Source organism: Dipodomys ordii, unplaced genomic scaffold (genome assembly GCF_000151885.1).
Source record: "Dipodomys ordii isolate 6190 unplaced genomic scaffold, Dord_2.0 Scaffold13, whole genome shotgun sequence".
Taxonomy (NCBI): domain Eukaryota; kingdom Metazoa; phylum Chordata; class Mammalia; order Rodentia; family Heteromyidae; genus Dipodomys; species Dipodomys ordii.
This window is the reverse complement of record NW_012267229.1, coordinates 23,766,848-23,779,549: the sequence shown is the minus strand read 5'-3', so window position 1 is coordinate 23,779,549 and position 12,702 is coordinate 23,766,848. Positions and strand designations below refer to the sequence as shown.

Here is a 12,702-nt window from a genome sequence, read left to right as displayed (position 1 = left end):
GGCGCCTTGGGGGCGGAGCTGGGGTGTTTGACATTGCTGCTTACCCGGCTGTTCCCAGCCAGGCTCAAGGCCCCGCGGTAAATTTCTGTATGGCGAGGAGGAACAACAGGTTTCCTCGGGCCCTGTGAGGGACCGGAGTATTTTGGATGGGAATGTCAGCAGTTCAGTCATTTGAAAACTGCAGTTTCTAATCCACAGGAGATCCAACAAGGGGAGGGCCTGTCTGTACCATCCTAAACGGTCTCTCAGGGCTGCGTATGTGTGAGTGTGTGTGTGTTGGTCCTGGGGTTTGAACTCAGGGCCTGAGCGCTCTCCCTTAGCTTTTTGCTCCAGGTTAGCACCCCACCACTTGAGCCACAGGCTCACTTCAGGCCTTCTTGGCAATTAATAGGGAGAAAAGAGTCTCTTTTCCTGCTCTCCCTGGCTTCCAGTTGTGATCCTCAGATCTAAGCCTCCTAAGTAGCTAGAATTAGAGGCGTGAACCATCTATGACCTACCTGCCTCTCAAGGCTCTTGGGTGCTGTGTCTTGTTTCTGAAGACATCAGAATGAAGCTTGGATCTTGGTTGGGGAACTTGCCTTGCTCCTTGGGAATTGGGGTTACTTACCTAGATGGGTGATTGTGGCTGGGCTAGTGCTGAAGGGTTAACAACTGTGGTGGTCCCCAGAGTTCCCCTTTTCTGTCTTCTCTCAGAGCTAAGATGTCCTTGAATAGAGTTAGATTCATTTATGGGTGGTTGAGAGAGTTAGTTACTCCTAGCAGTTCATAATTGATAGTAGCAAGTTCTGCAGTTGGAAAGATATGATATGGTGGCTAAGAACAGGTGGTACTGTAGCTCTAGGGAAGGGGATACCGAGGGAATAGAGAGTTCAAAGTCAGCCTGAGCTACATAAGGAGAAACTGTCTCAAAGCTAAGAACTGGGGGTATAGCTTAGTGCAGGCCACTTGTCCAGCATGCACAAAGGTTGGATCCTAGCATTGCAAAAATAAAAACATGATCTATGGAACTGGGTCACCTGCATTTGTTTTCACTACTTAATAGCTGTGTGCCTTGAGTCAGGTTTCTTAGATTTTCTGTGCCTCAGTTTCCCCAACTATAAATAGAAATCCTGGTTGATAGTATTACAGTGAGTTAACTCATGCTTAAAACCATGGCACAAAAAGAACCTCAAATAATAGTATCTTGCTACTGTAACAGTAACTTCCAGTGGTCGCCACTTATGAGCATTCTTTTTTTTTTTTTTTTTGTGGTTCGTAGGTTCTGAACTCTGGGCCTGGGCGCTGTCGCTCAGCTCTTCAGCTGAAGACTACCGCTGTACCACTTGAGCCTCAGCCCCACTTCCGGTTTTCTCTGCTTATGTGGTGCTGAGGAATCGAACCCAGGGCCTCATGCATGCAAGGCAAGCACTCTACCACTGAGCCACCTTCCCAGACCCTCATTTTTTATTTTTTAAATTTAAATTTATTTTAAGTAGTACAAAGAGGTTTCAATTCCACAAGTCAGATTATGAGTACAATGCATTTTGATCAATGTCATCTTTTTTTAATTGTTGTTGTTGTTATTAACTTCTTCTTCTTGTTCTTTTTTTTGTCAGTCATGGGGCTTGAACTCTGGGCCTAGGTGCTGTCCCCCAGCTCTTCACCTCAAGGCCAGCGCTCTACCACTTGAGCCACAGCACCACTTCCGGTTTTCTGGTTGTTAACTGGAGATAAGAGTCTCATGGACTTTCCTGCCCAGGCTGTCTTTGAACCTTGATCCTTAGATCTCAGCCTCCTGAGTAGCTATGATTACAGGCATGAGCCACCAGTGCCAAGCTCCTGAGAGACTCTTCAGTTAATTACTCAAAAACCAGAAGTGGAGCTGTGGTTCAATGTAGTAGAGTACTAGCCTTAAGCAAACAAGCTCAGTGCCCAAGTCCTGAGTTCAAGCCCTACAACCAATGGAAAAAAAGATAGAGATTATTATTTATTTATTTATTTATTTATTTTTGTCAGTCATGGGGCCTGAACTCTGGGCCTGGGCGCTGTCCCTCAGCTCTTCAGCTCAAGGCTAGCACTTGAGCCACAGTATCACTTCTGGTTTTTTCTGCTTATGTGGTTCTAAGGAATCGAACCCAGGGCCTCACGCATACAAGGCAAACACTCCCAGGCCCAGATTATTTTTTATGCTTTTTATTGTAAAAAAATGTATATATTTTTGTCGGTTGTGGGGCCTGAACTTTGGGCCTGGGCGCTGTCCCTCAGTTCTTCAGCTCAAGGCTAGCATTCTACCATTTGAGCCACAGTGCCACTTCCAGTTTTTTCTGCTTACGTGGTGCTGAGGAATTGAACCCAGGGCCTCATGCATGCAAGGCAAGCATTCTACCACTCAGCCACCTTCCCAGCCCTATTGTAAAAATATTGTACAAACGGGTTACAGTTACATAAATAAGGTAATGAGTACATTTCTTATCAGGCATTGTTGCCTCCTCCTTTGTTTTTCCCCTACCATCCCTTTCTCCCCCACCAACGTTTTAAAGTTCGTTTTTAACATAGTGTCATGTAAAGATAGAGATTTTTGTATGGGTTAGAAGAATGTTTATAGGGGCTGGGAAGGTAGCTCAGTGGTAGAGCGCTTGCCTTGCATGCTCAAGGCCCTGGGTTTGATTCCTCAGCACCACATAAACAAAAAGAAAAAAGCCGGAAGTGGCGCTGTGGCTCAGGTGGTAGAGCGCTAGCCTTGAGCTGAAGAGCTGAGGGACAGTGCCCAGGCCCAGAGTTCAGGCCCCATGATCGGACCCAAAAAACAAAACAAAAAAAAAAGAAGAATGTTTATAAAACATGTATTAGGCAATCAACAAGTATTATCTCCATGCTTCAACATTAGCCTTATGACATTGTGGTCAACTTTCTAGCACCGAACTCTGCTATTTTATGGAGACTTTAGCCTTATGCTTGGAATATACCTGGCTCTTTAATCTCAGCAGTCTCAGTGGACACCATTAAATATCATAGCCAACCAAGGACATGAGCAGAAGAGATAAATAAAAAGAGGAAGAATAGATAAAGTGGGACATATATGGATAAGACTATTTGATTTATAGCTCTTGTAATCTAAAAGGGACAGATGTAGGTTTTTGGTACATTTGTATTGATTCTGAAAAACCCTAACACGTGTGTGTGTGTGTGTGTGTGTGTGTGTGTGTGTGTATGTGTGTGTGTGTGTGTGTTTAATAGTCTCTAAGTGATCCCTCCTGTCTTTTCTAGGTTGCCAGGTTGAGCAGAAGTTGCAATGTTATACTTTGGTTATTTTATTAGCTTATTTTTTTCTTATAAACTTGTATGTCTAGCCCTTCCCACTGTCCTTTTGGCTGTATCTGAATCCTTCCAAAGGCCTTTAGCTCTCTCTCTCTCTCTCTCTCTCTGATCCTTTGTCCAATGGTTATCTTAATGTTTCCAGCTTTGCACAAAGTTTCTCATCATTATCCAACAGTGTTGCATATATATTACATTAGAGTTTGACCCCTCCTATCCTTTTGGTAGTGCCAGGAATTTTCCCACACACCAGCAACCAATCACTCTTCTTGACAAGAGAGAAGGCATTATTGGAGACAGTTGCATAAGGGAAGCCTTTAGGACTGGTTTAAGGTAATCTCCAGTCCTGCCTGTTCCTCAAGTGATACTGTGGACAAGGTGTCCAACTCTGGCCTGAACTAAGCCCTCATCTCAACGCTCAGTGTCATCAAGATGTTAACCTACCTCTTCCTTCTGAAGGCTCTTGCTCTTGGGTCCTTGGCATCCTGGGTAGCTGCAGGAGAGCATGGTAAGCTATCATTTATCCTCTCTGGGTAATAGTAACAGAAAGTTGCTGGTGGGGGGTGACCATCTCTATAAGAGGATTCCAGGAATGGATTCTCAGGGTAACCAGAGACCTAGGCCAGAGGCCCAGGGTCCCAACATGTCAACGTCATTACTTGCCCCAATATGCTGATTTGAGATAAGTCCTGGAGAAAGTGAGAGAAAGGAGATCTATTAAGGTATAGACTGGCTCTGTGTGGGAAGAGGGGAGGTAAAAATGTCAACCCATCTGACATGAACTTCAGGTTTAAACAGAGGAAGAAGTGGGGCAGAGGGCCAGGAGTGCATGTAATTTAACAGTCTTCAGCCAAGTATGGCCTGCTTGAGCATTAGCTTGACTCTGATCCTGTAAAGGGGGCTCCACAGAACTTGCTACTGTTATCACTTGAGGGGAGCAATCTGGTACCTTACTCCCAAGATTCAGCCTCATTATTGTAAGTAATTGTTCCTATTTTGAGGTGATGTATCCTGCGGGGCTTTGGGGGTAGTTTTGGTCCCAGTCATAAAGATGATATTGATTATTCCTGGAACTGGAGGTGACAGTAGAAACGGGAGACTCAAAACAAAGGAGACAGATACAAAATGGGGTGGAATGAGCTCGAGCCTGTCCATGTGCCAGAGCGGAGCAATGCCTAAATCAAAGGAACTTGTTTCTTCAAACTCTTCTGGCAGTGATTCTGACAGTGAAGTTGAGAAAAAGTTAAAGAGGAAAAAGCAAGTTACTACAGAAAAGCCTATAAAAAAAGCAAAAGACAGGTGAGACTTTGAGAGCTCTGGCATCTTCTAAGCAGAGCAGCAGCAGCAGAGATGATAACATGTTTCCGATTGGGAAAATGAGATACGTAAGTGTTCGGGACTTTAAAGGGAAAGTTCTAATTGATATTAGAGAATATTGGATGGATCAAGAAGGCAAAATGAAGCCAGGAAGAAAAGGTATTTCTTTAAATCAGGAGCAATGGAGGCACCTGAAGGAACAGATTTCTGACACTGATGATGCAGTAAGAAAACTGTAAAATCTGAGCCATATAAAACCTGTACTGTTCTACTTGTTTTAATCTGTCTTTTTACATTGGCTTTTGTTTTCTAAAATGTTTTCCAAGCTATTGTATATTTGGATTGCAGAACAATTTGAAAGATGAATACTTTTTTTTTAATGTGCATTATTAAAAATGTTCTGAGTGAAAAAAAAAACAAACAAGGAGGGGGCCAGGATACCTCCTCCTTTTAGTTAACTTATGGGTCTGAGTAAGGAGTTAGGGTTTTGGTTTTGATTTTGTTTTTGGTGTTTTTTTGTTTTGTTTTGCTTTTGTTTTTTGTTTTTGTGCTGATACTAGGGATTAACACTCTGGGCTTCTTGCATTTGCTTAGTTTTTTTTTGTATGTTCTTTGTTTTGTTTTGCTTTTGGCTGGTACTATACCACTTTAGCCTCAACTCCACTTCTGTTTTTTTAGTGGTTAACTGGAGATGAGTTTCACAGACTTTTCTGCCAGGTCTGGCTTTGAACCTCAACCCTCAGCTACTCAACCTCCTAAGTAGTTAGGATTATAGGCATTAGCCATTGGGGCCTGGCTGTTTCAGTGCTCCTTGCAGAAGGAGTTTCTTTTCTTTCCTTTTTTGTTGGTCGTGGGGCCTGAACTCTGGGCCTGAACGTTGTCCCTCAGCTCTTCAGCTTAAGGCGAGTGCTCTACCACTTGAGCGACTGTGCCACTTCTGCTTTTCTGAGTGGTTGATTGGAGATAGGAGTCTCATGGGCTTTTCGTCCCAGGTTGGCTTTGAACTGCAATCCTCAGATCTCAGCCTCCTTCCTGAGTAGCTAGGATTACAGGTGTGAGCCACCGGCGCCCGGCTACAGAAGTTTCTTTTCTTTTCTTTTTTTTTGGGGTCTGGTTGAGGGTCTGAACTCTGGGCCTGGGTGCTGTCCTTCAGCTCTTCAGCTCAAGGCTAGCACTCTACCACTTGAGCCACAGCACCACTTCTGGCTTTTTTTTTTCCTGCTTATGTGTTGCTGAGGAATTGAACCCAGGGCCTCATGCATGCAAGGCAAGCGCTCTACCACTGAGCCACCTTCCCAGCCCTATAGGAGTTTCTTAAGTCCATGCTGCCAGGGTAATCTTGACTTTAGCCTTCCTCTCTGGCTGAGGAGACAAGACGTACTAGATGGAGTTTGCAACTATTCTTTAGAGCTCATTAAATGAGAAGAGGATCCTCGTATCCCTGCCCTCCCTGCATTTGAAACATGCTGGTTCTGCAGTAGTTGATAGGTTGTGGTAGGAGAAAGAGGTTGTAGGATATTTGAGGTCCTTGAAGTTTATTTGTCCTCCATTTTTTGACTGTCTAGACAATCATGCTAATCTTTTGTGATATCTCTTGTAGAGAAAGAGGGAGAATGCCCTCCTGATAAGAATTCATGCAAACAGCTGTGCCGTGGTGATGACTGGTGTCCTGCTGGGCAGAAGTGCTGCAGCACAGGCTGTGATTGGGTCTGCCGAGGAGATATTCCCAAGGGTATGTTGGCATAAGAACCAGAATCCCAGCATGCACTCTGTCCTTGTCTTTAGGTAGAACCAGAGAGCTCTCTATTTCCTAGTTGGGCCTTTGAAGTCAGCTTACCTAGAGCAGTTCTTCTTTTTCTCTTTTGAGGCTTCTTCTTCTTTCTTTTTGGTTTTTATTTTATTTATTTATTGATTTTTTTTTGTTGGTCATGGGGCTTGAAGTTGGGGCCTGGGAGCTATGGAACCCTGTTTAAGTCAGCAGGTTAGACATATGTTTCAGTAGAGTGCTTGTCTAACATGTGTGAACCCTGAGATTCAACCCCAGCTCAGGGAGGAGGAGGGAAGAAGGGAAATAGCTTAGACCAGGTAAAAATTTACCCTTAAACATCATTTCTTAAATCTGTGTAGTGTGTGTGTGTTTGTGTGTGTGTGTGTGTGTGTGTGTGTGTGTGTGTGTATCTATGCATGCGTGTGTGTACACCAGTACTGGGGCTTGAACTCAGGGACTGGGCCTTAGCTTTTTGCTCAAGGATGGTGCTCTACCACTTGAGCCACATCTGGCTTTATGCTGGTTAACGTAAAAAAAGATTCTTATGGACTTTTCTGCCCACGCTCGTTTTGAACTGTGATCCTTAGGTCTCAGCCTACTGAGTAGCTCGGATTACAGGTGTGGACACCTGGCACCTGGCCTCAAATAGCTCTTTCCTTTTTTTAAACAGCTCTTTTAAAATCTTATCTAGTTATTTATTTATTTTTGTGTTTGTATTGGGGCTGAAAGTCAGGGTCTGGGTGCTGCCCTTTAGCTATTTTTCCTCAAGGTTTGTTCTCTACCTCTTAAGCTGTACCTCTACTTTCTGTTTTTTGCTGGTTAATTAGAAATAAGAGTCTCATGGGCTTTCCTGCTGTGGCTGGCTTAAACCTTGATCTTTAGGTCTCAGCAAGTCACCAGCACCCAGCTAAATCTTAAATTTAATTTTTTTAAATGGTGCTGTGAGATGCTTTTCTTCTGCACTCTGGCATGATTCACCCAAATTCTTTTTTTTTTTTCTCTTACGCTGTAGGGATTGAATCTATCTTCTTATTTATGATAGACAGCACTCTACCACTGAGCTACATCTAGTTCAAATCCTAAGTTTTTAGCTTAAATTTCCTCTTACATAAAATAAAGATAATTGTGAGGATCAAGTTGAGATGTTCTTACAAAAAGATAAACATTGTAAATGTAATGACAAATGTTGACTATTACTGTTACCATGGCTTTGGCTTTAGCCCTAGGGTTGGAGGCTAAGTGTATCTAGGGCTTGCTTCTCTGATTCTCTCTTGTCTGTTTGTGGGTTCTCTGGCACCTGGTACTGCTATCTCCTTTCTGTTGCTGTCTTTGTTTTTGTAATAGGGAAGAAAGGAGAGTGTCCTAAGGTCATTCGAAAACCATCCTGTTCTAAAGCGTGTACCACTGATGAGACATGCCCAGGTAGAAAAAAATGCTGCACTTTTGGTTGCAATAAGAGATGTGTAATGCCAGTCTTCAAACAGAAACCAGGTAAGAAATCTCATCCCTGCACTCCGTAGTCTAACTTGCTTGTATATTTGAGAAAGAAAGAAGCTATTTTGTGCCAGGTCAGCACACCATGCTCTGTTGGTTGGCTTTACTTTATTTTTATTTATTTATTTATTTATTTTTGGGTCCAGTCGTGGGGCCTGAACTCTGGGCCTGGGTGCTGTCCCTCAGCTCCTCAGCTCAAGGCTAGCACTCTACCACTTGAGCCATAGCGCCACTTTCGGCTTTTTTCTTTTTTTGCTTATGTGGTGCTGAGGAATTGAACCCAGGGCCTCAGGCATGCAAGGCAAGCGTTCTACCACTGAGCTACCTTCCTAGCCCGGCTTTACCTTATTTTGAGAAACAATAATTCAGTGCCTGCTATCTTCTGAGAAAAAAAATATACAAGTTGACTATAGTAGCTCAGGTCTGTAATCCTAGTGACATGGAAGACTATTAGGAGAAACACAATTCAAAGCTAGCCTGGGCATAAGTTTGCAGGACCCCATCTCAACCAATAAAAAGCTAGGCACAGTTGTATGTGCCTGACATTCCAGCTATGACAGGCTATGTAAATAGGTGGATTATGGTTCAGGCCTGCCCAGGAAGGAAGTGAGACACTATTTAAAGGAGCTGGGCAGTGGTGGCTCAGGAGGCTGAGATCTGATATCTGAGGATTACAGTTCAGAGCCAGTTCAGGCAGGAAAGATTGCGAGACTTCTAGCTCCAATTAACTACCTAAAAACCAGAAGTGGAGCTGTGGCTCCAATGGTAGAGTGGATAACCTTGAGTACAAAGAGGCTGAGGGACAGAGTCCAGGCCCTGAGGTCAAGCCCCAGGACAGGCAAAAAGGAAGGCAATAAGGGATGGGGTAGGGTTTAAGTGGTAAAGATGCCTGCCTAGCAAACACAAGGTATTTAGTTCAAACTCCAGAACTGGAAGAAGAAGGAGGAGGAGGAGGGGGAGGGGAAGGGGGAAAGGGAGAGAGACCAGAGGAGGGGGAAGAAAAGGAGGAGGAAGAAGAAGAAGAGGAGGAGGAGGAAGAAGAGAAGGGGGGAATGAAGAGGAAGGAAGAGGAGGGGGAGGAGGAGGAGAAAGAAGACGACAACATGGAAAGAATACATCAGATTAGGTTGATTTGTGGCATGTAGTAGAAGAGAATGTCAGCAGGTTTGAAAGTTAGTGGGCTGTTCCCAATCCTCACTGTCAGTTGCAATACCTCCATTAACGTCATAGCACAAGAATATGCAAGGAGATGTGAAAATAGAATCATCCCCACTCACCAGCTTCTGCGATTCTGGAGCTTCTATATATACCCAAGATGGCCACTTGTGTGGGGGAAATGGACTTGGGTAGAGAGGCATTACTTCTTTTTTTCTCTCAGAGTTCTCATGACCATATAAAAGTTTTACTTTTTCACCAGGTATGTCCTGGGTTCTTACTCTGCCAGATGCAGTAATGAGCTATGGGAACGCTGTGGTGACACAGTAGTTCCTGTCCCTGCTTTTGTGATCTCGTTGTCTAGAGGGAGAAATAACTTTTGTGTGTGTGCCAGTACTGGGGTGAGCTCAGGGCCTCGTGCGTTCACTTGGCTTTTTTGCTCAAGGCTATTGCTCTACCCCTTGAGCCATACCTGTACTTTCAGCTTTTTGGTAGGCCTGGACCACAATCCACCTATTTACGCATCCTGTCATAGCTGGAATGTCAGGCACATACAACTGTGCCTAGCTTTTTATTGGTTGAGATGGGGTCCTGCAAACTCATGCCCAGGCTACCTTTGAATTGTGTTTCTCTTAATAGTCTTTCAAGTCACTAGGATTACAGGCCTGAGCTACCATAGTCAACTTGTGTATTTGTTTTCTTCAGAGATAGCAGGCACTTAATTATTGTTCCCAAAATAAAGGAAAGCCAACCAACAACCAACTGGAGATGAGTGTCAAGGACTTTCCTGTGTGGGCTGGCTTTGGACCATGATCCTCAGCTCTCAGGCCTCCTAAGTAGCCAGGATGACAGGTGTGAGCCATCAGTGCTCAGCTTCCGTTCTGTTTTCTGAAGCAACTGTAGCTGTCCTGTCATCTCAGTGTATGTGGCTGTATGCCAGAGTGGAGAAGCATGGGTCTGAGATGTGGGTTCCAGCCTGAGATTCCAGAAGGTTCCTGGGTGTGGCTCTCTGGCTCCATCCTGTGAGGTGGAAAGAGTCACCCCAGAAAGTATCAATATACATTAGCTTATTCCCTCTTTCTAAGGAGTATAATTTTGTTCTTTTCTCTTTTACTTGAGAGCAGGACTGGCTGATAATCTAAGCTGGTCTTGAACTCCTGATCTTCCTTTCTTGATGTCCAGAGTGCTGGGATTATGACAACTGGCTCAATCCTTTAAATTCAGAACCAGAATTCTTTTTTTTTGTCGGTTGTGGGCCTTGAACTCTGGGCCTGAGCGCTGTCCCTCAGCTCTTCAGCTCAAGGCAAGCGCTCTACCACTTGAGCTACCGCGCCACTTCTGGTTTTCTGGTTGTTTATTGGAGATAAGAGTTTCACAGACTTTCCTGCCCAGGCTGTCTTTGAACCTCGATCCTCAGATCTCAGCCTCCTGAGTAGCTAGGATTACAGGCATGAGCCACCGGCACCTGGCTAAGAACCAGAATTCTTTTCTCTTCACTGATCATCTAATTTCTGAAACTCCACAACTCACAACAACCTCTTTTCTTCCAGACAGGCCTCCACAGATGGCATGTGTCTTCCCAGTACCCACAGGGGCTGGTTGTGCCAGACTGGGGCAGCCTGTACTCAGAGAGAATAGCAGGTTGTACTTCTGCCAGGACTCTTGAGGCAGGATTCTGGAACCAAAGCCTGAGAATCTGTTTCAGGCAGTCACTCACTGTGTTTTTGTGCCTAGTACAGTCTTCCCATTGTTTGAAGAGGATGGCTGAACTGTGGAGGCTGAGGGTGAGGTTGGCACCAGGCACAGAATCTTTGTGAGCTGCTCTGGCTCCTGGCCAGCCCAGATGGAACTTTCCCTGGGAGCTGGGTTAGGCAGCATGGAGGGTTAGTGATGTCCTGTAGATCTCTTGGAGCCCACTGGCAGAACAGGATCCTTAGCCTGGTGAGAGATGAGACTGGCAATAGTAGCACTTAGTAGTTAACTACTGCTACAGTTTCTATAGCTCCAGTCCTAAGAAAGGGCTGGCCACTCACTCAATGGGACTGATTGCTAGGAATCTCTTCTTCCTGGGCTATGAACAGTTACTATTCTCTGTAACCTCTGACATTGCCAGAGGTTTGCCATAGTCAATGCTTACACTGGGATCTGGCTCAGGAGGAAGCTCTGGTCTGAATGGTGGTCTGAGTCCTGGCTTTTCTGCTTGTTGGCTGTGTGGTCTCTGAACCTACTTGGGTGGGAGGTAGACAGTTGGGAGGGACTTTCTGCTCCCTCCTCCCATTTGTTATTCATAAGGCACGCGCGCACGCACGCATGCACGCGCGCACGCACGCACGCACGCACACACACACACACACACACACAGTGTTCTTTGTCAAATGTATATCGGTATTTTTCAAGCAGATGAAGCAGTACAGGGGATACCACTGCAAGTGGTTGCAGTGACTACATTTTCCAACTAAGAATTCAGGACACATGGTTTGGATGTGATCTCACAATGACAGAATATTGAAGACATGCCAGCTCAGGAAAACCCAGGATGCCAGGTTATTCCTGTCCAGCTGCACGCGTCTCATTAGAGTCTTGAACACTTGAATTTTCCATCATGGTAGACTTCCTGGAGCCAGTCATAGGGCCTCATTCTTAGATTGTTCCTCAGAGGCACAAGACCAGTTCTGTTTTTTGCTTTCTACCAAACTTTTAATTGCCTATCACCTCTTGAAATCACCACTGAGACAGTGACTCAAGGTGGGAGGTGGTTTGAGTGTGCTGTCTGTGGGTGTGCCTGCTCCTGAGTGTGTTCTAAGGATGGTATAGTAGAAAGTGCTTCATTGTAGATCAGGAGGCGTTTTGCCTTGCCTTGCCATTGCCTCACTCTAGTTCTGGGACAGTTCTGCTTTCTTCTGGGTTTCTTTATCTTCTTGGGGATGGTGAGCAGGCACATCTGGAATGTGTTTGGCTGTGTGAAGAAATTAATCAATGAAGGTTTCATTGTTCTCACATAATAAGAAACCCTGAAGTTGGAATCAGGGCTGTCGTGGCAGCTCTAGGATTGTTAGATTATTTGGACTTTGTCAGAAAACCATGCAGACATCCAGGTACAGAGAACAAAGGAAAGGTTTCTTACCGTGAAAGGGGCCGGCAAGACCTCTTCTCACAAGAGAGAAGTAAGAAGAAGCACCAGCTATTGTCTCAGTTGACCTATATGACCTAGGAGGTTTAGGAGCGGCTAGAAGGGGCTAGGGGGTGGAGACCACGGTGGAGCTGAGGGCCAGGAGTTCTGCCATGGTAGACTAGGATTTATGGCTGCTGTCCAAATAGTCGATAAGGGGCCACAGCTGCCCAGACCTGAAGGACACTCTAGGGGCTCCTGTTGCCTTATATGGTGGTAGCTGCCCCAGAGGAGTGCCATCCCAAGGTAATGGGGGGTTGGAGGCTGATTATTTACTGCCTTTACTACATGGGCCTGGTGCTGCCTAGGAAGGGAGCATGCTAAACTGGAAAGGTGAAGGAGCGGACTAAGCTATGGGAAGGGAACTCATTTTATGAACAATGATGCTAACAAAGATGAAGCCCTTTCTTTTGCCTTACTCATTCTTTTGTCCTCATACTGAGTGATTCCTGGCTCAATGAAGGCTGCTCTTTCTTTCTTTCCCTCCCTCCTTCCCTCCTTCCCT

The 12,702-nt window shown here is 45.0% G+C and overlaps 1 protein-coding gene and 1 pseudogene across 2 annotated transcripts in view; both read left to right on the top strand.

The window, feature by feature from the left end:
- The first annotated feature begins 53 nt into the window (after positions 1–53).
- Positions 54–12,702, top strand: part of Wfdc3 (WAP four-disulfide core domain 3) — a 29,104-nt gene continuing 16,455 nt past the window's right edge. Inside the window, exons 1-3 of the mRNA XM_013010753.1 lie at positions 54–77; positions 3,523–3,802; positions 7,724–7,870. Coding sequence (XP_012866207.1) covers positions 3,727–3,802; positions 7,724–7,870 — 223 coding nt within the window. The 5' untranslated portion in view covers positions 54–77; positions 3,523–3,726. The remainder of the gene's footprint in view (positions 78–3,522; positions 3,803–7,723; positions 7,871–12,702) is intronic.
- Positions 4,433–5,020, top strand: LOC105981555 (annotated as a pseudogene). Its single transcript, XR_001174823.1, has one exon. The product of XR_001174823.1 is annotated as an activated RNA polymerase II transcriptional coactivator p15 pseudogene (transcript).